General features: G+C 54.9%; 4 protein-coding genes across 4 annotated transcripts; 3 read left to right on the top strand and 1 right to left on the bottom strand.

The window, feature by feature from the left end:
• The first annotated feature begins 3039 nt into the window (after positions 1–3039).
• On the top strand, positions 3040–8733 carry TM4SF5 (transmembrane 4 L six family member 5). Its single transcript, XM_062216759.1, has 5 exons — positions 3040–3272; positions 7646–7726; positions 8068–8204; positions 8365–8545; positions 8623–8733. The coding sequence occupies exons 1-5, from the start codon at positions 3102–3104 to the stop codon at positions 8632–8634; spliced, it is 582 nt and encodes a 193-aa protein (XP_062072743.1). The 5' UTR covers positions 3040–3101; the 3' UTR covers positions 8635–8733.
• A 1352-nt stretch (positions 8734–10085) lies between these two features.
• On the bottom strand, positions 10086–21911 carry VMO1 (vitelline membrane outer layer 1 homolog). The gene is made up of 5 exons (XM_062215850.1): positions 21875–21911; positions 11685–11798; positions 10806–11077; positions 10546–10661; positions 10086–10383 (listed from the first exon to the last, which is right to left on the bottom strand). Exons 3-5 carry the CDS (start codon positions 11007–11009, stop codon positions 10086–10088), a joined length of 618 nt encoding a protein of 205 aa, XP_062071834.1. The 5' UTR covers positions 11010–11077; positions 11685–11798; positions 21875–21911.
• GLTPD2 (glycolipid transfer protein domain containing 2) lies at positions 14262–15532 on the top strand. The gene is made up of 4 exons (XM_062175109.1): positions 14262–14370; positions 14488–14588; positions 14651–14898; positions 14995–15532. The coding sequence occupies exons 1-4, from the start codon at positions 14262–14264 to the stop codon at positions 15530–15532; spliced, it is 996 nt and encodes a 331-aa protein (XP_062031093.1).
• A 119-nt stretch (positions 21912–22030) lies between the features above and the next one.
• Positions 22031–24176, top strand: PSMB6 (proteasome 20S subunit beta 6). The gene is made up of 6 exons (XM_062215849.1): positions 22031–22170; positions 22513–22580; positions 23146–23277; positions 23396–23525; positions 23693–23837; positions 23960–24176. Exons 1-6 carry the CDS (start codon positions 22069–22071, stop codon positions 24100–24102), a joined length of 720 nt encoding a protein of 239 aa, XP_062071833.1. The 5' UTR covers positions 22031–22068; the 3' UTR covers positions 24103–24176.
• Positions 24177–27378: the final 3202 nt, after the last annotated feature.

Below are 27378 nucleotides of genomic sequence, written 5' to 3'. Positions count from 1 at the left end.
GTGTGTGCATGTAAGCTACACACATGCTCCCAGGCCATCTGCTGCTTTAAATCATCTAGATGACTTATAACACCACAATGAATACACAAAAGTATAATGCCTAACACAACCGAAGTGCTGTATAAATAGTTGGCATACGGTATTGTTCAGGAAGTAATGACAAGAAAAAAGAAATCCGTACGCGCTCATCACAGACACGACTATTTTTTTGCTGAATATTTTCTATTCCTGGTTGAATCAGCAGGTACAAAACCTACACAGAGAGCCAACTGCGTAAGCCCTTACTTCACTCACACGTGAACTGGTTGGATGGAGGTCAACTGACCTAGGCTGGAATCTAATCCAAACCTTTCTCTTGCATTTTACCGGGTCAGTGAGTTAGAAGTTAGTTACATGGCAGGGAGAGACAGACAGACTGACACAGAGTTCCCATCCTCTGGTTCACTCTCCAAATGCCTGCAATAGCCAGGGCTGGGCCGGGCCTAAATCAAGAGCCAGAAATGTAATCCAGGTGTCCCATGTGGATGGCAGGGGCCCGAGTATGTGGGCCATCATCTGCTGCTTCCCAGGGTGTGCACTAGCAGGCAGCTGGAATCAGGAGTGCAGGAACCAGGACCCGAACCCCAGCACTCTAATAGGGGATGTTGAAGTCCTGAGTGCCATCTTAAGCCCTGTGCCAACGCCTTGCCCTACACACCCTCCTTCTACCACTGGGTGAACTCGGGCACATTCTTATGGCAATGATGCTGGCAACATTTAGTGCCTCTCAAGGCCTAGACACGCCTGGGACCTTGTCGCGTCTGCCCATATGGGTGAGAGGAACTTCCTTCCAATAGAGACAGGGACTACACAGTGGCATGGCAAAGGGCACAGACACAAGGTAGATGAAGAATGGGGGCAAGCAGGTGGTCCATTCTGGCCACCAGGTCACACGGTCCTTGTGCTGTGAGCGTGGTAAACTATCTGTACAGAACCCTTCCAAGAAGACTGCACCTGCCCGGCAGCCTGAGGGTCTCAGAAAGAGGCGGAGTGACCGGGTCAAGGATACTTTGGCTAAGGATACACTTAAAGCTAACCACTATTAGGATTTAAAATATGCCTTCTGGGGCAGGCGCTTAGCGCCAAGGTTAACACGCCACTTGGGACGCCCACATCCGGTATCAGAGTGCCTGGTTTGCCTCCTGGCTCTGTTTCTGGTCCAGTTTCCTGCTAATGCACACTCTGGAAGGTAGCTGGTGGTGGCTCAAGTATTCGGGTCCCTGCCACCCACACGGGAGACCTGGATTCCATTCTGGGCTCCTGGTTTCATGCAGGCCCAGCCCTGGTTGTTGTGGGCATTTGGGGAGTGAACCAGAGGATGGAAGATCTCTGCCTGTGTGTCTGTGTCTGTCTGTCTCTCTGCCTTACAAATAAATAAAATTTAGTTTTAAAATATGCCTTTTGAAACAGAGGAGAAGGTAAAATCTTTAAAGAAAAGGGACAGGAAGGATCAGGAGTAACGTGGAAACGTTTTTCGTCTTGAAAAACATTAAACGAAACAACAGAAGCAAAACCAAATTTCAGTTACCACGATAGCTGCCTCTGAGTCAGAGGCAAACAGCCGCCAGGGCTTCGGTGTAGTTTGTTTTTCTGTATCAAGAGGTCAACCCGTCATAGTTTGCCACACTAGCTCCGCGCCTTACACATAGCAGATTCTGACATTCCCCTGGAGAGGTTAGTTTTCTCTCTCCGCACCTGTAGTGATTGCACAGGGCCTCTGGGAGAAGCTGCAGTGGAGGCCACGGGCTGGAAGCCACACCCCGTGAGACGCCGCCATCGCGTGCCCTCTGAAGCCCTGCCCGCAGCCCCCCCACCCCAGCTCCTCCATGGCACTACCACATCCTGTGGGCGCCTTCATGCTCCTGTTTGCTCCTGAGACCCACAGCCGGGTCTGCAGCTGGCAGAAACACAACTCGAATGACAGTTCACGCCATCAAAACTTACCAAGGAAGATCAGGCTTCAGGCGTGGCTGGATCTGCAGAGTCCAATGACGTCATCCAGTCTTCCTCTCGGGGCTGGCATCGTAGCACAGGGGGTTGAGCTGCCGCTTGCGGCACCGGCATTCCATAGCAGAACAGCAGTTCAAGTCCTGGCTGTTCCACTTTGGATCCAGCTCCCTGCTAACACACCTAGGAAGATAAAAGATAATGGCCTGAATACTTGGGCTCTGCCACCCATGTGGGAGACCAGGATGGAGTTCCTGGCTCCTGGCTTCAGCCTGGCTCAGATCTGACTGTTGTGGCCACTTGGGGAGTGAGCTAGAGGAAGGAAGCTCTCTCTCTCTCTGCCTTTCAAATAAATTATATATATATATATATATATATATATATATATAAAACTGAACTTGACATTTTCAAAAGTGAAACCAGCAGAAATGGATTATCGTGGGACCAGCTGTGCTGGCATAGCCATTGCTGAATCAGACGCTGAGGCTGGAGGCCGGAGCTGAATATCAGTGAGGTCTCCCGTCTCAAAGTCCCACCCTGAGAAAGAAGCAATGGCCTCAGCTGGAGAAGAGGGGACACAGGGACAGCCCACTGTGCTCTTTCTGGGAGGAACTGTCCCCACAGCACTGACAGACACAAGGCCACTGCATAGCTACTAAGTGCTTCCTGGCCGACCAAATCCTGCTCCTGTTGTCCCACTCCCAGCCCAGGAGGCAAGGCGCCTCACCCCACCCTGCAGACAGGTGAGGCCCCTGGGACTCAGACACACAGCTGGTCAGTCAAATGCAAAGCAGGTGAGGACCCAACAGCGTGCCTGGGTGGACGTGTGCGCAGACAAAGAGGAAGAGGACAATGACCACAAGAACTTCCTGTGTGTGACAAGCTCTCCCACCCAGTCCACACCACATCCTCCCCTTCCCCGGCCGCTGCAGCCCCTCTGCCCCCGCCTCCCCAGCAGCAGGTCCTGTGCCTCCAGCCCTTATCAGAGGCTCCTGCCAGGTTTTGCTCCACCCCTCCCCGACCTTTGCTCCTGCCCCTGGCTCCAGCAGGTTTTCCCTGAGCCGCAAACCTCCAGCTCACTTTCACTCACCACCTGCCCTGGCCGACGCCTCGCCATGTGCACGGGGAAGTGTGCCCGCTGCGTGGGGCTCTCCCTCATCCCCCTCTCCCTGGTCTGCATCGTGGCCAACGCCCTCCTGCTGGTGCCTAACGGGGAGACCACTTGGACCAACCATCTCAGCTTGCAAGTCTGGCTCATGGCTGGCTTCATCGGCGGCGGCCTGATGGTGAGAAGACTGGCGCGGGAGCCCAGACCAGGGGCTGGGTGCTGCTCCTAGGGAGTCTGAACAGGACAGGGAGGTGGGGGAGAGGGGAAAGATCAGCGACCTAAGAGAGGCTGGCAAAAGCCTGGAGGGGAACAAGAACGGGCCCACCTGCCCTGACAGGCTGAACACTCTACAGACCGTGCTGCTGTGCACCTGGGCCAGGGCCCTGAGCTGAATGTGTGAGGGGACAGGAAAGGCAGGGAGCCTCCCTCCCGGCTTGAGAGCATGTCCTGAGGGCCCCTGTCCGCTCACGCCGGTGAGCAGCTGGCTGGCTGCACCTGACTACCAGGTTGCTAGCCGTGTGGGAGGTTATCAGGGCAGGAGAGTGAGAGGCATGCGGAGCCAGAGGGCGGCATCACGGGTCAGTCACTCTCCTCTCGGCTCACATGGCCTTCCCAGCCCCAGGCCACTCTGCGGGGTGCTCACCATCACTGGGAAGCATGGTCCATCGGTCGGTCGGGCACAGATGAGCACACACACACCCCCGCCCAGCCCCAGTCTTCCCCCAGGAGAAGTGGGGGGAGAGGAGACACAGCTCTCTCAGCCTGCATAACCCCCACCTCCAATTCCTTCTCCATTCAGAGGGCCTTGGGGTAAAGACAGCAGATGGCCCCCGCCCAGATCCCCATGGCTCAGGGGGGCGAGCTGTGACCCCTCTAGGAGCTCATCGGGACAGCTGTCCTTGAACCACCCATCCCCTTTACTCTCTGGCGTCCTTTCTCCTGCTCCCCATCTCTGGCGCAAACTCCTATCTGTTGGACTCTACTCCATCCCGCCGCCAACCCTCTCTGAGAGGCCTATACATGTAGCCAGCATTCCCAGAGCGCTTCTCCTCCAGCCCACGCCAGTGCCCCCACCCCGCCACCGTCCTCCCCGCAACCTAACCAGCCTGCTGACACGGAGACCTCCAGGCTGCCCTCCCACCTCTGTGCCCAGTCACTCTCCAGGGTCACCCTGTGCCACAGGCATAGACAAGGTCCCTGCTGTCCCTGCAGCTTGCATTCCCATTGGAGAGGCTGGAGGAATCCAGGAAGCCCCGTGAGAGCAAGGACTGCCTGTCTTGCTGGCGCTTGTGCCCAATGCCTAGACCAGGGCCTTGCACTGAGCAAGCCCTGAGTGGCTGAAGGCAGTCGCAGGCAGGAGACGGTGCCGCCGGAGACATTCAGCCAGGTGCTATCATAAAGAGCTCCACGGGCATTGGCAGGGAAGGCCACTGGGAGGTGACGTCTGAGCTGAGACCCAGACGACCAAGGAGGTGTGGGCACTGCAAACAGGGGCTCCCCACACCTGAGGACAGGGCAGCCGGCTGGGGCAGCTGAGGTTTCAGGAGGTGAGTTTGAAGCAGACAGACACCGGGCTGGGTACACCATTGAAAGGCCAATGAGTAAAAGGACCCGGATCCTCGAGGTACAGCTCAATGAATTTTGACTTAACGAACTCAACCTTGTAAACAGCATCTAGAGTGAGAACCGCCCCTCATCACCACCATCAGCACTAGCCTGCTATCTAACCCCACAGACCAGTTCACTCTGTTTAGGACTTTATATACATGGGCTCTTACGACTTTCTTGTTTCTCTGGCACAATCCTGTTTGTGAGAACCATGCATATTATTATTATGTATGGCTGTCCTGTTGTTTGTACATTTCTTCTGTATTCCTCAATGTTATTTTTTAAATTTTTATTTTATTTGAAAGGTAGAGAGGCCCATAGAGACAGACAGAGCTCTCATCCACTGGTTCACTCCCCAAATGCCTGCAACTGCAGGAGCCAGGAATTCAATTCAGCTCTCCTACATGGTACTCAGGTACTTGAGCCATCGCTTGTGCCTCCGAGGCTCTGCAGGGGTAGGAAGCTGGAATCCAGAGCAGAAGCCGGGGCTCAAACTCAAGCACAACAATGTGAGGCACAGGTGTCTTTAACTTCAAGGTTAAATGCCCACTCCATCCCTCAATCTTTTAACATTCCACTGTTGATGAATATTTGGGTCTGTTACAGACCATGTCACTGTAGAGGTTCCTGTAGATGTCTTCAGGTGAGTACACGTTTCTGGTAGATAAACACCTAGGAGCAAAACTGCTGCTTCTAATGGAATGGCAAATACTCGGTGCTAATGCGTACTGTCAAACACTGAAGTCCTTGCTCCAATGTCACTGCCATCAGCAGTGAGAGCTCTAGTGGCTCCACACCCGCACTGGATTGAAGAAGCTCCCTTGGCCCCTTGCTTGCAGAACGGACGGGAGGCCAGCCGTAGATGCAAGAAAGGCCAGGAAGAGGTCACTGCTGCTGTCCGGGAGAGGGACAGTGGCTTGGAGCCATCCAGTGGCCATGGTGATGGAGAAAAGTGAGCAGATCCAGGCTGGATCCAATGGCCTTTCTCTTTTCATTAAGACAGTTAGATCGCAGAGAGCAAGATAGAGAAGCTCAGCCTACAAAAGGAAGCAAATACTTTGATCTAAAACAGTAAAAAATCTTCGGGTGGCCATTGCCTACTGGTTAAACCACTGCTTGGGACACCCGCATCCCATATTGCAGTATCTGGGTTGGAGTCCTGGCTTTGCTCTGGATTCCCACTTCCTGCGGGTGCACAGCCCGGGAGGCAGCAGGCGATGGCTCAACTAGCTGGGTCCCTGCCACTCACGTGGGACACCCAGACCGAGTTCCTGTTTCCTGGCCGTGGCTCGCTGTAGCCTCAGCTGTTGCAGGCATTTGGCATTTGGGGAATGAACCAGTGGGTGGGAGATCTCTATCCCCCTCCCCCACCTTCCCCTCTCCCTCCCCCTCTCCCGCTTTCCTTCTCTCTGCCTTTCAAATAAATAAAATAAATAAAAATTTTAGAAGACACATGAGAAAGTAAGGATAAAGACCGCTGTGGAATTCCAGAAACAGCAGCCAGGCAATGAACCTGGCCTCATGAAACAAAGACGAAGGCAAAGCTGCAGGTGGAGTGAGGGCCTCCATCGCCTTGCTAGGCTACTCTGAAGGGACCCTAACAGATCTGAGCAAAAGCTCTGTGGATCTGGTGGTGGAGTGAGGGATGCTATGGGGCAGGAGTTATGGGAACCAGTAGGGAGGCTGAGAACAGTCTCCTCATGGGGGAGGGGGGTGCTGAATGAGAAAAGAGGAGGGAGAAAGAGATCAGAAGCCAGTTAAATAGGAGGATTAAAGTTCTCCAGCCTGGGTCACCAGCAGAATATTTTTCCATTGACACAGACAAGAAAATCAAAGGGAGCTGAAGTTGGGGCATAAAGTGCAGTCAATCTGAGGCTGCCTGAATTTCAGCTCAAACTACGATGTTCAAATGAACATTTCCTCAGTTAGATTTGAATCTAGACACAACTATTAGCAGGAGAAACATGTGATATCCCGGAAGGGAATGCGTTGGGTGCATTGGGAAGGAAGGCCACAGAGGGGGAAAAAAAGAGCAGAGGCTGAATCTCGGGAAATCCTACACTCCACATCAGAGCAGAGTGGACAGTGAGAAACAGAGAGAAAGGTCTTCCTTTTGCCATTGGTTCACCCTCCAATGGCCGCTGCGGCCGGCGCACTACACTGATCCGAAGCCAGGAGCCAGGTGCTTCTCCTGGTCTCCCATGGGGTGCAGGGCCCAAGCACTTGGGCCATCCTCCACTGCACTCCCTGGCCACAGCAGAGAGCTGACCTGGAAGAGGGGCAACCGGGACAGAATCCGGAGCCCCAACCAGGACTAGAACCCGGGGTGCCGGCGCCGCAAGGCAGAGGATTAGCCTATTGAGCTGCGGCGCCGGCCCGCTAATACACTCTTCCACACTCTGCCACAGCCCCAGCTCACCAGCCACTCCACACCACTACCCTTCCTACCATAGAAGGAAGTCAGAGATTCTGAGAATTTTCTCGAGTCAGACTTGACATGATCTGATGAACCTTTGATCTGGTTCAATCTTGACCATAGCCCCGTGAGGTAGGTCTTGCACACCCATTTTACACGAGGCAAAACTGAGTCCCAGACACATGAACCAATTCATAAAGCATGAAGTAATCCAGGGTTGGCCTTAACAGCAGGCCTCCTGACTCCCAGTTGGGCACCTACTATGTGCCGAGACTTGTGGAGACTATAATGATGTTGGACCCTACCCTCTAGGTGGCTACAGTATGGACAGAGATAAGGTAAGCACATAAATAATGATAGATTGGGGTAGCGCTCAACAGAGCTGGAGGAGAAGTGGTGATAAGGTCTTCCTGTAGTCCAAAGGGCTCAGGGGCTCCCAGGCAGCTTCCTGCAGGAGGTACGCGCTGACGCAAGGAAGGCCTTGGGGATCTGCGGGGACTGCTATCACACCGACTCTTGTCCCACAGATACTGTGTCCGGGAATTTCAGCCGTCCGGGCAGGAGGCAAGGGTTGCTGTGGCGCAGGCTGCTGTGGAAACCGCTGCAGGGTAAGATTCAAATTAAGAAGGAACTCAGGACCCGGTCTCTGAATTCGCCCTGGCAGAGCCACACAGCACTCCCAACAGAATTCCTAGTTGAATGACGCCCTCTGCGGAGGCCCAACAGGGTCCACCCTCCCCTCGCACCCACAAATCTCAGGCCTCGGCGACCCTGACCAGAGGGAACTACAACTCCCATGAACCTCAGCGGCCCCGCCTCTTAGGATTAGCCCAATTCCCAGCCCGGGGCTTGACGGGAAATGTATTTCTAACCAGATTCTGTGAGGGGCGGGCCCGCCAGGAGGGCGCTCCTCGCCTCACCCACTCCCCACCCCCCACCCCCCTTCCAGATGCTGAGCTCGGTCTTCTCCTCAGCGATTGGGGTGCTCGGGGCTATCTACTGCCTCTCAGTGTCGGGAACCGCGCTCCGAAACGGACCCAAATGTTTAATAGACGGCAAGTGGGACTACCATTTCCAAGAGACCGGGTAAGGCTTCGCGGCCTCTTCGCTCCCGCCTTTCCCACGTGGCCGGCCGCGGCTTCGACGGTGCTCGCTCCACGTGGGCCAATCCCCTAGGGCGCGTGCGCGGGGGCCGGGGCGCGCCGGTGACGTCATGCCTCCCTGCCCCGCCCCGCCCCGCCCCCAGAGGCTCTTACTTGCTCAACGATACTCAGTGGGATTTGTGCGAGGCACCGCCCCGCGTGGTGCCCTGGAACGTGACGCTGTTCTCGTTGCTGGTGGCCGCCTCGTGCCTGGAGATCGTGCTGTGCGGGCTCCAGCTGGTGAACGCCACCATTGGTGTCTTCTGTGGCGACTGCCGGAAGAAGGTGGGACGGCCGGGCGGTGGCGTCGTACTGGGCACCCGCCTGCTCCTGGCAGCATCTTTACTCTGTCTTTCCCGCAGGAAGTTCACTGAGGCCGCATCCACGCCGCCCTGCACCTGCTGGCTCTTGGATGCCCCCTGGCCCGGCCCGCTTCTGCCCCGGCTCTCTGGAATAAACGGCTTTGAGCTTTCCTCCCCGACTCAGTGTGTGCCACGTGAAAGGAGTGTCTGGGGCTTGGGAATCCTGCGACCGCTTGTTATTTCCTTTTTTAAAAATTATTTTATTTATTTGAAAGGTGGAGTGATAGACAGGGAGAGAGGGATCTTCCATTCCCAAACGACCGCAACAGCCGAGACTGGACCAGGCCGAAGCCAGGAACCTGGAACTCCATCCGGGTCTCCCATGTGGGTGGCAGGGGCCCAGGCACTTGAGCCATCATCTGCTGCCTTCCCAGGCATATTACCTGGGGGGCTGGATTCAAGCCAAAGCAGCCGGGACTCATACTGGCACTCTGATATGGGATGCTGACATCCCAGGTGGCAGCTTAACCCGCTGTGCCACAATACTGGCCCTCCCTTTAAAGACTGATTTATTTTTTAAAAAGATTTATTTATTTATTTGAAAGGTAGAGAGGCAGAGGCTGAGAGAGAGAGAGAGAGAGAAAGGTCTTCCATCTGCTGGTTCACTCCCAGATGGCTTCAATAGCTAGAGCTGGGCCAGTCCCACACAGGTGCAGGGGCCGAAGCACTTGGGCCATCTTCCACTGCTTTCCCAGGCCACAGCAGAGCTGAATCAGAAGTGGAGCATCCAGGGCTCAAACTGGCGCCCATATGGGATGCCGGCACTGCAGGTGTAGCTTTACCTGCTACACCACAGCGCCAGCCCATATTTATTTGCTTATTTATTTAAGATTTATTTTATTTTACTTGAAAGGCAGAGTTACAGAGAGTGAGAGAGACAGAGAGAGATCTTCCATCCAGGTTCACTATTCAGATCCCCAATGGGCCTGCACCAGGCCAAAGCCAGAAGCCAAAAGCTCCATCCTGGTGTCCCATGTGGGTACAGGGGCCCAAGCACTTAGACCGTCCTCTGCTGCTTTCCCAGGTGCATTAGCAGGGAGCTGGGTAGGAAGTGGAGCAGCTGGGACTTGAACAGGCACCCATATGGGATGCTGGCACTGCCAGCAGTGGTTTAATCCACTATGCCAAAACGTTGGCCCCAATAGGTTTTTTAAAAGGGGGGAGAGAGATTGTTAGATTCTTCACAAATAAATCAGTAAAAAGGCAGATTCTTGCTTCACTTTTTGAATATTGCATGTTTAAACATGTTTTCCCAGACATTGGATCTGGAACGTTCAGCAGCCAGCCATGCACCCCTGAGACCAAACCCCAGAGCAGGCCTGGCCTCGTGCTAGGTTTGGGGGGGGGGGGGGCGCCCACATGCTTCCCTCCCATCCGCAGGGCAAACCAGACCGGAGCGGAGACAGAGGTTTTAATAGCGGCAGGCGGGAGTACCCTCCGGGCCCGGGAGGGGGCGCTGGTGGTCAGTTGCGGCAGCAGAAGAGGCGCAGGTCGTTCAGCGCGGTGTCGTCCCGCAGGCCGCGCGGCCGCTCGACCTTGGTCTGCAAGCCGCACACGCCTTTGGGGCAGGAGCCGCTCCAGTCTCCAAAGACCCCCCAGGTCTGGCCAGGGCCCTCCAACTCGGTGCCGTCTGAGCAGCGGAAGCGCACGTTGTTCGCTGCCGTGTTGTCCCCGAGAGAGGTGGATGGCTCCACGCGAAGCGAGAAAGCCACTAGGAAGGCGCCGCTGGGACACCACAGCGGCTCGCTCCACGCGCCCCACCTGCACGGGAAGGGGAGACGCGCGGGCACTGCGGGCGCGCCCTACCCACCCCCAGGCCGACCCAGGCCTTGGGACTTTTCCAGCCAGGGGCTCCAGGATGCAGAGGGCGGGCAGGGGCGCCTGGCAGAGGGTGAGGGACATACCCATGGCCCCTGCCCCCACCTTCCAGACTGGGACTCCACCACATGCGTGTTGCGCTCGGCGTTCCCCCGCGTGCAGTGCAGCCGGACCCCGTTCAGAGCCGTGTCGTCGCCGGGAAGGCCCTGAGAGGGCTCCACCTGGGCGGCCGGGATTGGACGGGCGAGGAGTCAGGGCGCGGCTCTTCTCCGCACCCTGCGCCCTGCGCATCTCCGTCCCCTGCAGGACCTCCCTGCGCATCTCTGTCCCCTGATGGACCTCCGCTAGGCCTGAGCCTCCCCCACCTTGAGCGAGAAGCCGCTGCTGAAGTACCCGTCAGGACACATCTCAGGCCAGGCCCAGTCGCCCCAGGGGCCGCCGTTGGTCACTTGGATGACCGTTGTGTAGTCGCTCAACCCGTCTGCCCCTGAGCATCTGCAGGGCATCCGCGCCAGCAGTAGCAGCAGCAGCGGCAGCAGCAGCGGCTTGCGTCCAGCGCCCTGCTCCATCTTGCAGCTGCTGCGAGCCAGGCCTCTCACGCAGGCTTATGCCAGCTCCATCCATCCGCACCAGGGTTCTGATTACGGAAAAACCGAAAAACCGTCCGACTTAAGTGACACCTGAAACTAAGCTGCTCCGGGAAGCCTGCACACTTGATTCCCCTCTCCGAGGGGGAGGGGTAGTGGCAGAAGCTTGCAAAGGTAGGGGAGGAGGGTCAGGGAGAGTCCCGTGGAGAACGCTGACTGCAGGCCAAGGGCTGTGGTTAGCGCTTGTTGTCTTTAATCCTCACCCAAAAAAAACTGGGGGTGGGAATTACTCTTCCTGCTTCGTGGATGAGGGAACAGGGGCTGGGCGGCTGTTGTGGCACAGTGGATTAAGCCGCTGCTCTGATGCCAGCTGCCTGTATCGGAGTCCTGTCTACTCACTTCCCATCCAGCTCTGTGCTCACCTGCCTGGGAAGGCAGCAGAGGATGGCCCAAATCCTTGGGTCCCTGACGCCCATGTAGGAGACCAAGATGGAATTCCTGGCTCCTGGCTTTGGCCTGGCCCAGACCTGGCTGTTGCAGCCATTTGGAGAGTGAACCAGTAGGTGGAAGACCTCTCTCTCTGTTGCTCTACCTTTCAAAGCAGTCAACGAAGGAATCAACCAATTAAAAAAAAAAAAAAAACGACAAGTGACTTACCTTAAGGTCATAGCCAGCAGGAAACATTCCAGCCATGGGAGAGGAGACCAGGAGTGGGGATGGAAGTGATCCTGTGGGAATCCTCCTGTTACCGGAAAACTGCAGGGTCGTTGTCTTCGCGCAAGAAAGAATTCAGGCGTGAGACAGAGAGCAAGTGGGAAGCAAATAGCAAGGTTTATTAGGGCAGGGACATCCGTAAGAACGGACGGGCACCTCTCCAGACAGCACCTGAGAGAGAGCGCCCAGTCGCTCAGACTGGGGGAGAGCGCAGTTACATGGTTGAGTGGAGAGAATACACCTGTCGAGGCCAGGCGGGCGGCTCAGCAAAGAGGCAGAGGGCTCAGCGCGCAGTCCAGTTGAGGCTGGGGGTTTATAAGGGGATGGGTCTTGCCTCCCCACCTCTGCTCCTCCTGGAACAAAGGGCTTTTTGGATGTAAATATGAAAAATTCCTTTCTGAGTTTTCCCCCTGAAGTTATCAGACAGGAGGAAGCCTGGCTGGCGTCACCCGGTTAGAGGAAGGATGGGCAGGATGTCTGAAGTGCAGATACTGGGCTGTACCTGGAAGGTTATCAGGCAGAAGGGGCGGGGACCCCCACCTGGCAGGTTATCTGGTAGAAGGGGCAGGGCAGGATGTTTGAAGTGCAGATACTGGGCTGCCCCTGGCAGGTTATCGGGATGAGATGCATATGCTGGACCTAGATGTCAACTCTTTAGGCCTTTGTCACACACACATGAGCTCATATCTGGCTTTCTACCTAACACTCCCAGGCACAAGATTGACCAGGAGGAACTCAGGGACCTCCAGCATGGGAGGGGGCCTCAGAGTGAGCACAGGGCAAGAATCCAGGAGCTGGGGAACTGAGGCCCTGACCCCTGGAGGATCGGGAGAGACAAGAGCAACTCTAAGAGGTTCACAGGGGACTAAGCACCCCTAAGAACAAACGCCATTGTTTCTGTGCCCGTGTCTTTCCCCGGCATGCCTTTCCGCCCGGAACCACCAGGTGGACTCCTAGTTTACAAAGCCAACAAGCCTGTCTACATGGGACTTGACCTGCCTTTGTTTCTTCAGCACCTACTTATTTAGCAATAGTGTGCTTTGGCCCAAGCGACATTCTAAATGCTGCAGACAACCAAGAAAAACAAGGACCCCATCTTCCCCACAGCTCCCATCCCTGTGGGGAGGCAGATGACAAGTTCTGTGAAGCGCTTTTGTGTTCTGGAGATGTGGCTCGGGGCCAGACTTGCCAGACTTGCGGAGGTTAACGAGATGGATTCGATGAATGACTGAGGAGCCAGTCTGGAGTTTAAAAAATTAAGTCACAGAAAGTTCAGCCACCCTTTGTGCTGGCCTTTCAAAGCGCCTGCTGGAGTCCTAGCTGCTCACTTCATATTCAGCTCCCTGCTAATGAGCTAACAGCCGGAATACTTGGACCCTGCCACCCACAGGGAAGACCAGGATGGAGTTCCTGCCTCCTGGCTTCAGCCTAGCCCAGCCCAGACCTGGCTATTGCAGGATTCTGGAGAGTGAACCAGTGAGTGGAAGCTTGCTCTCTCCCCCCCCCCCCCCCTTTTCTCCTCCCCCACCTCCATTGCTCTTCTTCAAATAAATAAAATTTTAATAGATTAAAAATATAAATAAGATAAAGTATATGATTGAGAGAAGTCATAGGGGGCCGGCACTGTGGCTCAGTAGGTTAATCATCTCCCTGCAGCGCCGGCATCCCATATGGGTGCTGGTTCTAGTCCCAGCTGCTCCACTTCCAATCCAGCTCTCTGCTATGGCCTGGGAAAGCAGTAGAAGATGGCCCAAGTCCTTGGGCCCCTGCACCCGTGTGGGAGACCCAGAAGAAGCTCCTGGCTCCTGGCTTTGGATTGGCCCAGCTCTTGCCATTGCAGTCATTTGGGGAGTAAACCAGCAGATGGAAGACCTCTCTCTGTCTCTCTTTTTCTCACTGTCTGTAACTCTGCCTCTCAAATAAATAATAAATAAATAAATCTTTAAAAAAAGAATAAAAGAAAGAGCAATGAGAAAGGAAAATAAAAAGCTTAGAGGGAGAGGTCATAGACCCACATCAAGATGTGGTTCCCTGGGGATGGAACAGAGAATACAGGAGTGGCCCCACCCCCAACCTCTGCTGACCTTAGTGAGATTTATGGGGCAATTGCGGTCAGCTCTTCCATGTGTGGCGTTTTCACATACATTATCATTTAATCCTCAGGCGAGGCTTGCAAAGTACCTATTATTATCATCAATTTACAAGTGGGGGAAACTCAAACCCAGAGGTAACTGACAGCCCACACCCCGGCTCCATGGGGAAGCTGGTGGTTCCGCCGGGCAGCCGAGGCTGCACGCCTGCAAGCCCGCCCTTCGGGGAAGGGAACGGTGGGGTCAAATCCCCCAAATCCCCTTCCTGTGGTCCCTCGCTCCGGGGTAGCTGCCCTCCGGGGACGAAGGCCACCGAAAAGGGGGCCTTAGTGGGTTAATTATTAACCCTTTGCGCCTTAGTGCCCTGAGGGCTTCTCTCTGCTCCTAGAGTCCAGGGACTGGAGAGGGGGCGGAGATCCCAGCAGCAGCCATGGGGGTCGCGCTGCCGCCGCCCGCCCCGCGGCGCTGGTCCCGCGGCGCCCTTCCTCTCGCTGCCTTGGCACTGCTGCTCCTGCTGTATTTCAGTGTTCGGGCATCCAGTGAGTGGCCTCTTCCCTCACCCGCCCCGGGGAGGAACCCGGGAGTTCAAACCCGGGGAGGGGCGGTTGTCCAAGTCTCTTTCTGGCGCCCTCACCACTCGCTTCGCCTTTCCCCAGGTATCCTCTCGGGCTGCAGACCCGGGGTCCGGTCTTGCATTCCGAAGGCACGGCTACCTGTGCAGGTACGCCCGGGCCAGGGCGGGATCCAGGAGCTCCAGGTAAGGCCCTCCATAGCGGGAGATGGAGCCTAGAGGGGCCTCCCCCTCTGCCCCATCTCCAGTTAGACCGCCGGAACAATTTCCTCCGAGTCGCACGGGTCTGGGTGCCGAGCAAGCCCCCTTCCCTTCCTGCCCACTGCCAGGTCCGGCAAGAATCGGGCCCCTCGATGGCCCCGGAGCGGGAAGAGCCTCCGTGCCTGGGCCCTGAGGGGATGCTGGGCCGCATGATGCGGCCGTTCCGCGCCAGCCTGATTCCCGAAGGGGACGTCGCCTTGTCGCGGTACTTGGCTGGATGGAGGGAACTACTCAGGTGAGGGGGTCTCCCGCCCCCCAGCCAGCGCCTCCCTCCTCGGGGTTTCACGGCGCTCTCTCAGATGTCTTCCTTGTCCCACCACTAAACACGCAGGTTCCTAACTCCCCTCGGCTCCATCTTCGCCTTCGCCGTAAGCGAGGCCTTCGCCAAGGTGACAGCCCTGGAGGCCCGGGTACACGGCCCGCACGCCGCGCACTACTCGTCGCTGGTGACCATGGCGGCCTGGGAGCAGCGGACCGGACTGCTGGAGCGGCCGGGGACCGAACCCGGGGACTCGGCGCGGTCCTCGGGCTCCCGGACGCTGCTCTTGCTGCACCGCGCGCTGCGCTGGTCCCAGCTCTGCCTCCACCGCGTGGCCACCGGGGCGCTCGGAGGCCCTGACGCTGGCGTGCAGTGCGGCGACGCCTACGGCACGGCCCTGGCCCCGCACCACCCCTGGCTGGTCCGCCAGGCCGCCCGCCTCGCGTTCCTCGCGCTCCCGGGTCGCGGCGCCTTGCTCGAGCTGGCGTGTCCCGGAGCCAGAGAGGCGGAGGCGCGGTCGGCGCTGGCCCGAGCCGCCGGCACCCTGGAGGACGTCTACAACCGCACCCAGGGCCTGCTGGCCGAGCGCGGTCTGCTCCAGCTGGCCTGAGGACAGCGGCGGCGGGGGCGGCCTGCAGGGGACCCAGCGCCCCGGGGGCAGCGCCTGCGGCACCAGCCCGGGACACCAGGGGGCGGGGCGTCCCCGACAGCACCGCCTCCTCGTGACGTCACATCGAGGACACGCCCCCCTCTGGCGTGGCCCTCAGCCCCCGCCTCCGTCGCTGCCTGGGGTAGCCGCGGACTTGGGGCGTTTTCTGCGAGGGCCGCGGGCATTGAAGGGAAATAAAGAGCGAACGTGGGAAGCGGTGTCCTCCCTTTCCCGGCAGCCGACAGCCTCACGCCCTGGCCTTTCTCCGCCGCTCCTCTGGCTTCCGTTGCCAGCGCCAGGCCGTGTCCCCGGCGCCCCACCGCCACCCGGCCAGCTCCGCCACAGACCCCGCAAACCAGGCCGACGCGGGTGCCTCGGCCTCCCCGCAGCCCCGCACCTCCGCCAGCGACCCAAGCCCGAGACCCGCGCCGCGCCGCGCCCCTCGCGAGCACGGCCTGATCCCGCAAGTGTGTGCACCGGCTCCCGGGCCGCTCCCGCCACCGCAGCGCGGGGCCGGTTCACGCACGGACGCCGGGTTACCGCTCCAGTCCGCCTCCTCCACGGGACGCTACTGCCTATTCGGCGTCCTCCCTGGATACCCGTTAGGGATAGGGATAGCAAATCACGTGTCTAATACTGAGCTTCTCATACCCGGTAACCCTCCAAAACCCGCCCTTCCTAGTCCTCGCTCAGTAAGCGACAGCTCCGTTCTTCCCGCTATTACGCCCAAAACCCTTGTCATCCTGGCGCTTGGGCTTCAGTCCAGGAGAATATGACCGCTTCCTTCCCAACGCCAGCCTTTTCTGGCACCGGGATTGGTATAGCCTCCTGGTTGTCTGTCTGTCCCTTCTGCCCCTGTCTGTATTTTCAGTGCAGCAACCAAGGTGGTCCCTTAGGACAGGCTGAGCTTTCCAAATAGAACACTCTTTTTCTATTTTGACAGGCAGAGTGGACAGTGAGAGAGAGAGACAGAGAGAAAGGTCTTCCTTTGCCTTGCCGTTGGTTCACCCTCCAATGGCCACTGTGGCCGGCGCACTGCGCTGATCCGAAGGCAGGAGCCAGGTGCTTCTCCTGGTCTCCCATGGGGTGCAGGGCCCAAGCACTTGGGCCATCCTCCACTGCCTTCCCGGGCCACAGCAGAGAGCTGGCCTGGAAGAGGGACAACCGGGACAGAATCCGACACCCCGACTGGGACTAGAACCCCGGGTGCCGGCACAGCAAGGTGGAGGATTAGCTTGTACTCAGTGTTTCCCCGGCATCTGGGGAGTGAACCAGGGGATGGAAGATCTCTCTCTCTCTCTCTCTCTCTCTCTCTCTCTCTCTCTCTCTCTCTCTCTCCTCTTTGTAATTCTTTCAAATAAATCTTTCGGAGAGACAGGACATTATTTACGTTTATCAATCTTACAGAAATAAAAATAATTGGGGCTAGTGTTATGGGGCAGCAGGTTAAGCCACCACCTGCAATGCTGACATCCCATGTAGGTGCTCCACTTCCAATCCAACTCCCTGCTGATGTTGCCTGGGAAAGCAGGCGGAGGTATCCCAAGTACTTGGAACCCTATTACCCACTTGGGAGACCCTGCTGGAGGTTCTGGCTGGTGACTTCAGCCTGGCCCAGCCCTGGCCATTGGGGCCATTTGGGGAGTGAATCAGCAGATGGAAAGTCTCTCTCTGTGTGTGTGTTTCCCTCTACTTTCAAATAAATAGATAGCTTTTAAAAATTAAGAATTAATTTTAAAACTACAGTTCAATAAACATTTTTAAAGATTTTTTTTTATTTGAAAGGGAGAGTTACAGAGAGAAAGAGAGAGAGAGAGATCTCCCATCAGTTGGTTCACTCCCCAAATGGCCACAATGGCAGTGCTGGACCAAGTCCTGGAGCCTGGAGCTTCCTCTGGGTCTCTCACATGGGTGCAGGGGCAAAAGCACTTGGGCCATCTTCTGCTGCTTTCCCAGGTGCATTACCCAGGAGCTGGATCAGAAGTGGAACAAGTGGCTCCCATATGGAATGCTGGCATCAGAGGTGGAGGCTTAACTCGCAATGCTACCATGCTGGCCCCAGATCAAAATTTTGATGAATAGCAATAACAAATTCTATCAAACCACATACAAAAAAGCTTATAAATCATAACCAACTAGAATTCATCCCATGCTTACAAAATTGATTCAATCTATTAAAAGCTATACAGAGTATCATATTAATAAAATAAAAGGGAAAATATGATAATCTTGTTAGAAACGGATTTGAGAAAATCCAACATACTTTAATGATTAAAAAAAAAATCAACAAACTAGAAATAGAAGGGACTTTCCTCAACCTGATAAAGGGTGTCTATGAAAAACCCACAGCTGATGTCATACTCAGTGGTGTAAGATATTTTCCCCTAAACTTCCCCCAAGCTTTCCCCCTAAAAACCAGAGCTCTTGCTGCTCTATTCAACATATTACTGGAATCTCAAGTGAAGGCAGTTAGACAATTAACTTATTAAAATCATCCAGAATAGAAAAGAGGAATAAAACTATATCTATTTGCAGATGACTTGGTCACTGACATAGAAAAGTCTTAAGGAAAACACACATACACACCATATTAGAGCTAATAAATGGTTCAACAAGACTTCAGGATAGAAGACCTCTATAGCAAAATCAATTGTGTTTGCAAATATTAGCAATGAATCATCCAAAGATGAACAATTTCTCTGACAATAACATTGAAGAGAGTAACGTGCTTGGGAATAAGCTTAACTTAAGATGTGCTAGACCTGTACACCAAAAACTACAAAACACTGCTTAAAGAAATTAAAGAGGGCCGGCGCCGTGGCTTAATAGGCTAATCCTCCACCTTGCGGCGCCGGCACACCGGGTTCTAGTCCCGGTTGGGGCGCCGGATTCTATCCCGGTTGCCCCTCTTCCAGGCCAGCTCTCTGCTGTGGCCCAGGAATGCAGTGGAGGATGGCCCAAGTGCTTGGGCCCTGCACCCGCATGGGAGACCAGGAGAAGCACCTGGCTCCTGGCTTTGGATCAGCACGATGCGCCGGCCGCAGCGGCCATTGGAGGGTGAACCAACGGCAAAAAAGGAAGACCTTTCTCTCTGTCTCTCTCTCTCACTATCCACTCTGCCTGTCAAAAAAAAAAAAAAGAAATTAAAGAGAATCTAATGGAAGAACACCCATGTTCAAGGACTGGGAGACATTTTAAGAAGGTGGTGCTCCCCAACTGATCCACGGGTTCAATGCAATCCCTATTGACATCCCAACTGCTTCTTGGGCCAAAGGAACTGATCCTAAAATTCATGTGGAAAATGCAAGGGACTCAGAAAAGCCAAAATGATCTTGCAAGGGAACACCAAAGTTGGAGGGTTCACACGTCCTAATTTTTAAAATGACCACACTCAGGAACCGTACAGTGGTGATGACTGCACAGCACTGGGAGAGGCCTAAATGACACTAGCTTAACTCAGCCTCAGGTTTCACACATGAGCCATGAGGCTACAGCATGATATTGGTATAAGGAGAGATCTATTAGTCAATGGGATAAAACTGAGTTCTTAAAAGAACCCATATATTCATCATCAACTGATTTTAAAAATTTGAAAAGCTGGGAGAGACAGAGAAAGACAGAGAGTCTCCATCTACTGGTTCACTCTCCAAATGCTTGCAACAGCTGGGGCTGGGCCAGGCCAAAGCCAGGAGCCTGAAAACTCAGTCCAGGTCTCCCATGTGGGTGGCAGAGAACTGAGTACTTGAGCTATCACCTGCTGCCTCCCAGGGTGCACGTTACTGAGACACTGGAATCAGCAGAGCCAGGACTTGAACTCAGGCACTCTGATATGGAATGACATGGAATGCGGCAGTCCCAGGCAAGGTCAAAGGCCTGCCCCTAGTCACTGGCTTTTTGACAAGGATGCCAAGGCCAGTTAACGGAGAAAGAATTGTCTTCAGCAAATGGTGCTGGAACATCTGGATAGCCACATACAAAAGAACAAATTTGGATTCCCCACGTCACATCAAATACAAAAATTAACTCAAAATGGACATTAGACCTAAAATTGTGAGCTAACCCTATACAAATCTTAGGGGGAAAATTCATGTAAATATTTCTGGCCTTGGACTGAGACAATGCTTTGTTGGCTATGATTCCAAAAGCACAACCAATCAAAGGAAAAATAGAGAAATTGGATTCCATAAAAAATGTTTTACAAATTTACTTTAAGGCAGAGTTACAGAGAGAGAGAGAGAGAGAGAGAGAGAGAGAGAGAGAGAGAGAGAGAGAGAATGAATTTTCCATCTACCAGTCCTCTTCCCAAATGGCAGCAACATCTGGGGCCCAGCCAGGCCAAAGCCAGGAGCCAGGAATCCATCCCATCCAGGTCTCCCACCTGGTGGCAAGGGCCAAGCACTTGGGCCATCCTCCACAGCTTTTGCAGGTGCATTAGTAGGAAGCTAGATGGGAAGTGGAGAAGCCAGCATGCAAAGTGGCACTCATACAGGATGCAGGAGTCACAGGTGGCAGCTTAAACTGCTGTGCCATGATACCAGCTCAGGAGTTCATCAAAATTCAAAACATTTGTGCTTCAAAGGTCACTGATGAAGTGAAAAGATAATCCAATGGGGGGGGGGGGGCCCGGGTGCTGTGGTGCAGCAGGTTAACGCCCTGGCCTGAAGCGTGGGCATCCTATATGGGTGTCAGTTCTAGACCCGGCTGCTCCACTTCCCATCCAGCTCTCTGCTATGGCCTGGGAAAGCAGTAGAAGATGGCCCAAGTCCTTGGGCCCCTGCACCCACGTGGGAGACCTGGAAGAAGCTCCTGGCTTCTGGCTTTGGATCGGCACAGTTCTGGCCGTTGCAGCCAATTGGGGAGTGAACCATCGGATGGAAGACCTCTCTCTCTCTCTGCCTCTCTCTCTGTGTAACTCTGACTTTCAAATAAATAAATAAATCTTAAAAAAAAAAAAAGATAATCCAATGGGGGAAAATATTTGCAAATCATACATCTGATAAGTTTCTCATACCTAGAGTATAAAAAAAATAGTTGTACCACTCAACAATAAAGACGACCCAATTATTTTTATAAAGATTTATTTATTTATTTGAAAGTCAGAGTTACACAGCATATCAGCACACATATGGGATGGTGGCACTGCAGGTGGCGGCTTTACCTGCTATGCCACAGTGCCCACCCTGACAACCGAATTTTTAAGTGAACATCTTGAATAGGCATTGTTCCAAAGAAGATATTAAAAATGGCAAATTAGCACACAGAAATCTGCTCAAATCACACAAATCAAGGGGCCGGCACTGTGGTGTAGCAGGTTAATGTCCTGGCCTACAGTGCCGGCATCCCATATGGGCGCCGGTTTAAGACCTGGCTGCTCCATTTCCGATCCAGCTCTCTGCTATGGCCTGGGAAAGCAGTAGAAGATGGCCCAAGTCCTTGGGCCCCTGCACCCACGTGGGAGACCCGGAAGAAACTCCTGGCTCCTGGCTTCGGATCGGCTCAGTTCTGGCCGTTGTGCCAACTGGGGAGTGAACCATTGGATGGAAGACCTCTCTCTCTCTCTTTCTGCCTCTCCCCTCCCTGTGTAACTTTGACTTTCAAATAAACAAATCTTTTAAAAAACCCACAAATCATTAGGGAACTGCAAATCAAAACCCCAAAATACTGTTTCACATCCCCTAAACTATTTTTTTTAATACACCGTATCAACTAAGTGTTCCTGAGGATGCAGAGAAAGTGGAACCCTTGGGGCCGTCGCTGTGGCGTAGTGGGTAAAGCCTCCACCTGCAGTGCCAGCATCCCATATGGGCACGGGTTTGAGTCCCAGCTGTTCCACTTCTAATCCAGCTCTCTGCTATGGCCTGGGAAAGCAGTAGAAGATGGCCCAAGTCCTTGGGCTCCTTCACCCGCGTGGGAGACCTAGAAGAAGCTCCTGGCTCTTGGCTTTGGATTGGCCCAGCTCCAGCCATTGCAGCCATATAGAGTGAACCAGCAGATGGAAGACCCCACTCCCACCTTTGTAACAGCCTTTCAAATAAATAAATAAATCTTAAAAAAAAAAAAAAAGTGGGACCCTCAAACATTGCTTGAGGGTGTGTAAAATATTGCAGCTGGTTGTAGAAAACAGCTGTCGTTTTTTTTAAAGTGTTAGGACCCAGTACATGTACAAGGACTCCTAGGGACGAGTATACCCTCAAGAAAAAGAAAAATACGGTGTGGTCGTTCCTACAGAGATTCTCGAGTTTATACTGCACCGCAACGCCACCCAAAGAGACCAGCACGGCGTCGGCAAATACAGCCACTTACGTTTAGTCTACATGGTGCTTGCCACACTGCCCCCAAGTGCTCACTGTCGCAAAAGACCCGTCCCTACACTTTTCGTTTCCCTTCTGCCGTCAACCGTGGCGCAGCTTCCCTCCCAGAAGGCCTCAAGAGCGCGACGAAAGAGAGTGACAGAGCGCTTTACGACAGTTGCTTTGTGGCAGCGCCGGAGGAGGAAGATGGCGGCCACCTTAGTAGCGGCTCGGGGAGCGGGGCCGGCACCGGCCTGGGGGCCAGAGGCCCTAGCCCCGGACTGGGAAAACCGGGAAGTCTCCACAGGGGTGAGGCAGGGGTCGGGGTTCAGGAGGGCTGAGGAAGGCGGACTGTTGTGCTTGCAGGCAGCGGGAGGCGGTATCCGGCGGGTGCTAGAGTGGTGTGGTGCGTTCGTGGTGGGATTCTGGCATCTCGCGGGCCGAGTGACGCTCGTGGGGTCAAGGCCGGGGTGGGTCTTTGGAGTTGGAGGGTTGGAGTTCCTCGAGGGGTTGAGGCGTCCGTGAGATTTGGAAATGGGTCGGTGGCGCCCGAGGGTCGTATTCCGGAAGTTGGCCTGAGGGACCATTGAAGCTTGTGTATGGTGGAAAACGTGGGAAGACCCCGACTCACTCCTTCTTCCCTTTCCCCAGACCACAATTATGGCTGTGCAGTTTGACGGGGGCGTGGTCCTGGGGGCCGACTCGAGAACAACCACGGGGTGAGCGCGGGACAGATTGGTGAAGGGGCCCCTCCTCTCCCCTGCCTGCCCCGATGCCAGGCCCATCCTGAGCGCGGCACAGATTGGTGAAGGGACCTCCCCTGGCCCCCGCTGCCTGCCCCGATGCCAGCCCACCCTGAGCGCGGCACAGATTGGTGAAGGGGCCTCCCCTCCCCCCGCTGCCTGCCCCGATGCCAGCCCACCCTGAGCGCGGCACAGATTGGTGAAGGGGCCTCCCCTCCCCCCGCTGCCTGCCCCGATGCCAACCCACCCTGAGCGCGGCACAGATTGGTGAAGGGGCCTCCCCTGCCCCCCGCCTGCCCCGATGCCAGCCCACCCTTAGCCTCGACAGACTTCTGTGGGCAGGGACTTCTCCCCCCCTTGCAGATAAGCATCCCCCTCACCCTTGGTGAGATCCTTATAGAAATCTGTTCTCCAGCTGACTTCAGTTTGGATGAGAACTGATAAGCAATACTGGGTTTCCTGTCCTTGAGCCCTGAGTGACGGGTTGGGGTGGGAGGGAGGCAGGTGGGGTCTTTGCCCTCACTGTTCTGTCTTCCCGCAGGTCCTACATCGCCAATCGAGTGACTGACAAGCTGACTCCCATTCATGACCACATTTTCTGCTGCCGCTCGGGCTCAGCAGCTGATACCCAGGCAGTCGCTGATGCTGTCACCTATCAGCTTGGTTTCCACAGGTGCTTATGGGCTGGGGAGGAGCTGGGATCTGGAAGGAGTTGGAGCCAGAGAGTCTAAATGGACTGATTCCTAGGTTCTGACCCTGCTTTCTCTGTGACTCCCCCACCCCCGCACCAGCATTGAACTGAATGAGCCCCCCCTGGTACACACAGCAGCCAGCCTCTTCAAGGAGATGTGTTACCGGTACCGGGAAGACCTGATGGCAGGGATCATCATCGCTGGCTGGGACCCTCAAGAAGGTGGACAGGTCAGAGCCCCGGCTTGTCCCCCTCTGGCCATTCCCTGTCTGTCTCCAGCTCCTACCTCATTTCTACAGTTAACTCTGCCCTGCCCAGGCCCATGTGGACAGGTGAGTGGACATGTGCTGGGAGCAGGGAACGTACAGCTGGTGACTATCTTCCCTCCGTCTGGCAGGTGTACTCCGTCCCCATGGGGGGTATGATGGTGCGGCAGTCCTTTGCCATCGGAGGCTCTGGGAGTTCATACATCTACGGCTACGTGGACGCCACCTACCGGGAAGGCATGACCAAGGAAGAGTGTCTGCAGTTCACTGCCAACGGTGAGTGCTTGGCCTGCAGGGCCTGTGAGCTGCAGCCCTTCCCCAAGCCAGGCCGGCGCCCCTCATTCCTCATCGTGGCCCCAGGATCTCACTCTGAACCCAGCCTTCTCTTTTATCCCCAGCTCTCGCTTTGGCCATGGAGCGGGACGGCTCCAGTGGTGGGGTGATCCGCCTGGCAGCCATCGCCGAATCAGGGGTGGAACGCCAGGTGCTTCTGGGAGACCAGATACCCAAATTCACCATTGCCACTTTACCACCCCCCTGAACCCTGGAATTCTAGAATGCAGTAGGAGACACACCATACAGATAGGAAGTTTAATAAACACTTTGTCAAAGAGAGTCTTTGTGCTTTGCTTCGGGATTCTTCTGTTGACCTCAAGCCTAAACTTGTCTGACCCACTGCTGTTTGTATAAACTCCTGCACTGAGCTGCAGGGGAGTTGGAGAGGAGATGGAGGGTGTTCATGAATGTTCTTCAAACCTACTTCTCCACACTGCTGTTCCTACACTTAACCTTCTATCATACCCAGGTCCCTAACCACCAGGTTGTGGTGCCTGCAACACCCTCTCCCTGTTTTAAGCTTTAGGTAGAACTCAGAATTCTGAGGCTGGAGTCACCTTCCCTCAGCCTGCCGCCTGCCAGCCAGCATGGGTGACCACTGACGTTAAAGCCAGAGGGATTTGCTTCTACCCCAGCCTCACCTTAGTCCACCGAGCCTCTGTCGCCTCATTTTGTTGTCAGGAGCAGCCGGGTGGCTTCCTTGGCTTGTGGGAGAGAAGTGGGTCTTGTCTGCAAACGGAACCCCAGGTGGACATTGGAGGGGTGACAGTCACTGGCAGCACCTCCGGCCAGCTCTAGAAGCCGCCATCCGCTGGGCCCCTGAGCCCTCTGCAGCTGTCCCTGACTAAAGCCAGGGCCCTAAAGGAGGTCATGGTGCTCACTGACAGTAACACATTCAGTTCTTGGGTCAGGGAACCATGGAAGCTGCATTTGCAAGCCTTGTTCTAGAACATAACCCTGCCTGGAGCATTTCTCAGGGTAGTAGGGAGTTTGTTAAGTAGATGAAGAGGTCCCTGGGTTATATGAAGAAGAGAAGGATTCTTTTTATATATTTTTTTAAGATTTTATTTATTTTTTTAAAAGGCAGAGTTAAAGAGAGGGAGACCGAGAGAGTGAGATCTTCCATCTGCGAGATCAATCCCCAAATGACTGCAATGGCCAGAGCTGGGCCAGTCCAAAGCCAGGAGCTTCTTCTGGGTCTCCCACGTGAGTGCCAGGCCCCAAGCACTTGGGCCATCCTCTGTTGAGTTTCCAGGCTCATTACCAGGTGCCCAAGGGGATTCTGGGGCCACAGGTGGCAGCTTTACCCACTACAACACAGTGCTGGACCTCAGAGAAGGATTCTGACCCTGAAGATGTACCTTGAATTTAGCCAAATGCAAAGCCTTTGATTTTTTTTTTTTTTTTAATTTAATTGATTTGATAGGAAGAGAGACAAGACAGGGAAAGGTCACTCATCAGGTAGGTTACTCCCCAAATGCCTGCAATGCTGAGGCTGTGCTAATCCTAATCCAGGAGCCAGCAACCCCATTGTACGTTTCTCATGGTGGGTGGCAGGGACCTAACTACCTGAGCCATCACCTAAAATGCAGAACTTCTGATTTTTTAAAGATTTATTTATTATTTATTTGAAAGAGTTACAGAGAAAGAAGAAAGATCTTCCATCCTATGGTTCACTTCCCAAATTGCTACAGTGCCCAGGGCTGTGCCAGGCCAAAGCCAGGAGTCGAGCTTCCTCTGGGTCTCCCATGTGGGTGCAGGGGCCCAAGCACTTGGGCCATCCTCCACTGCTTTTCCAGGCACATTAGCAGGGAGCTGGATCACAAGTGGAGCAGCCAGGTCTCCAGCTGGTACCCATATGGGATGCCGACATCCCAGTCTGCAGCTTAACCTGCTGTGCCACAATGCCAGCCCCCAGAATACTTGATTTTCAAGCCAAAACCTGTTCTCCAGCCCTCCCTATCTTAAGTCATCCACTTTGATTCCTCTCTGCCTCGCATCCCACATTCACTCTTAAGAAGTCCTGGATACTTCCTGACAGGATGTACACCTGGTCTATCTCTCACCATCTCCACCTCGCTATTCCAGTCCAGGTCACATCATCTCTTGCCTGGAGGATGGTAGCAACCTCCTAAATGGCCTGGCTGCGTGCACACTCGCCCGTACACAGTCCTTTCCCTATACAGCAACCACAGCGATCCTTGTCAACATGCGACTGTTACTGCCCTGCTTCACATTGTCCAGTCTTAGCATCCCACCTGGAATAGTTCGGCTCTTTACAGGGCTCAGAAGACCCAGCAGCGCACTCGAGTCTCTGCCTTCTATTCTGTTGGCTAGAGCCTCTGGGGTTTTCACTTGTTATTTTCTGGCTGGAGCTGCTTTGGTGTTTTGTTTTTTAAATAACATTTTTAGAGCCATTTTGGGTTCATAGCAAAACTGCGTGGAAGGTGCAGATGTGCCGTGTGCTCCCTGCCCTCACAGGCACACCACCTGCCCCACTGTCAGCCAGCACGCTGCACTGCAGAGGCACGCACGTCGGAGGCAGTGAGCGTGAACTCACCTCATTCCTGTTTTCACACAGCAATGAGGCCTCGGCTCAAATGTCCCTTCAACAGAAAGGCCACTCCTGACCCCCTGAACCTGAAGAGTCACTACCCTCCCCCAGCCCACTCTCGATTACCCTGTTCCATTTTCTTTTTTTAAAGATTTATTTATTTACTTGAGAGAGTTGCAGAGAGAGAGAGTGGTCCTCCACCTGCTGGTTCATTGCCTGAGTGGCTGCAAAGGCCAGAGCTGAGCCAGGCTGAAGCCAGGAGCTCCATCCGGGTCTCCCACGTTTGTGGCAGGGGCCTATGTGCTTGTGTCCTTTTGTGCTGCTTTTCCCAGGCCATTCGGGAGCGGGGTTGGAAGTGGAGCAGCCGGGACACGGACCAGCGCCTGTGTAGGATGTGGTACTTTCTTCACCACAGCTTGTATAGCAGTCTCACACTGCCATGCTTACTTACCGAATGTCTGCCTCCCCCTGCTGCTAAGTCCGCTCAGGGAGAAGAGACCATGCCTCCTTCCTGGTGCATTCCTACACCTTCCCTGCCTGGCCGGGAGTAGGCACTTGATGCTTATCGATTGAATGTGCCCTCTAACCCCTCCTGCTGCCCTGCCCAGCCCCCAGTCTCCCCTAACTGCTGTCAACACACCAGTGCTGAAGCCAGGTTTCACCCAACTCCCTGTCCTGCAAGCCACACCTGGCGGCTGCCGCAGATCAGCTGCCTCACGTTCCGCAGTCCTGTGTCCCCACTGCCACCCCGTAATCCAGCCCTAGCCCCGTGGCTCCCACTGCTCCTCCCCCGCCACCCTCGGGACACACAGGGCTGGGCAGCTCTGAACACATTTAATGAGACGGTCATGAGGCACTTGTGGGGAGTCGGACACAGGGACCCCTGAGAAGCGGGGAGCAGGGAGGTCGAGGTCCTGGTTGTGCCCT

The sequence above is a fragment of the Lepus europaeus genome, chromosome 18, assembly GCF_033115175.1.
Source record: "Lepus europaeus isolate LE1 chromosome 18, mLepTim1.pri, whole genome shotgun sequence".
Lineage (NCBI taxonomy): Eukaryota > Metazoa > Chordata > Mammalia > Lagomorpha > Leporidae > Lepus > Lepus europaeus.
Note: the sequence above shows the minus strand (reverse complement) of the source record. Positions and strands in the feature narration are given on the sequence as shown.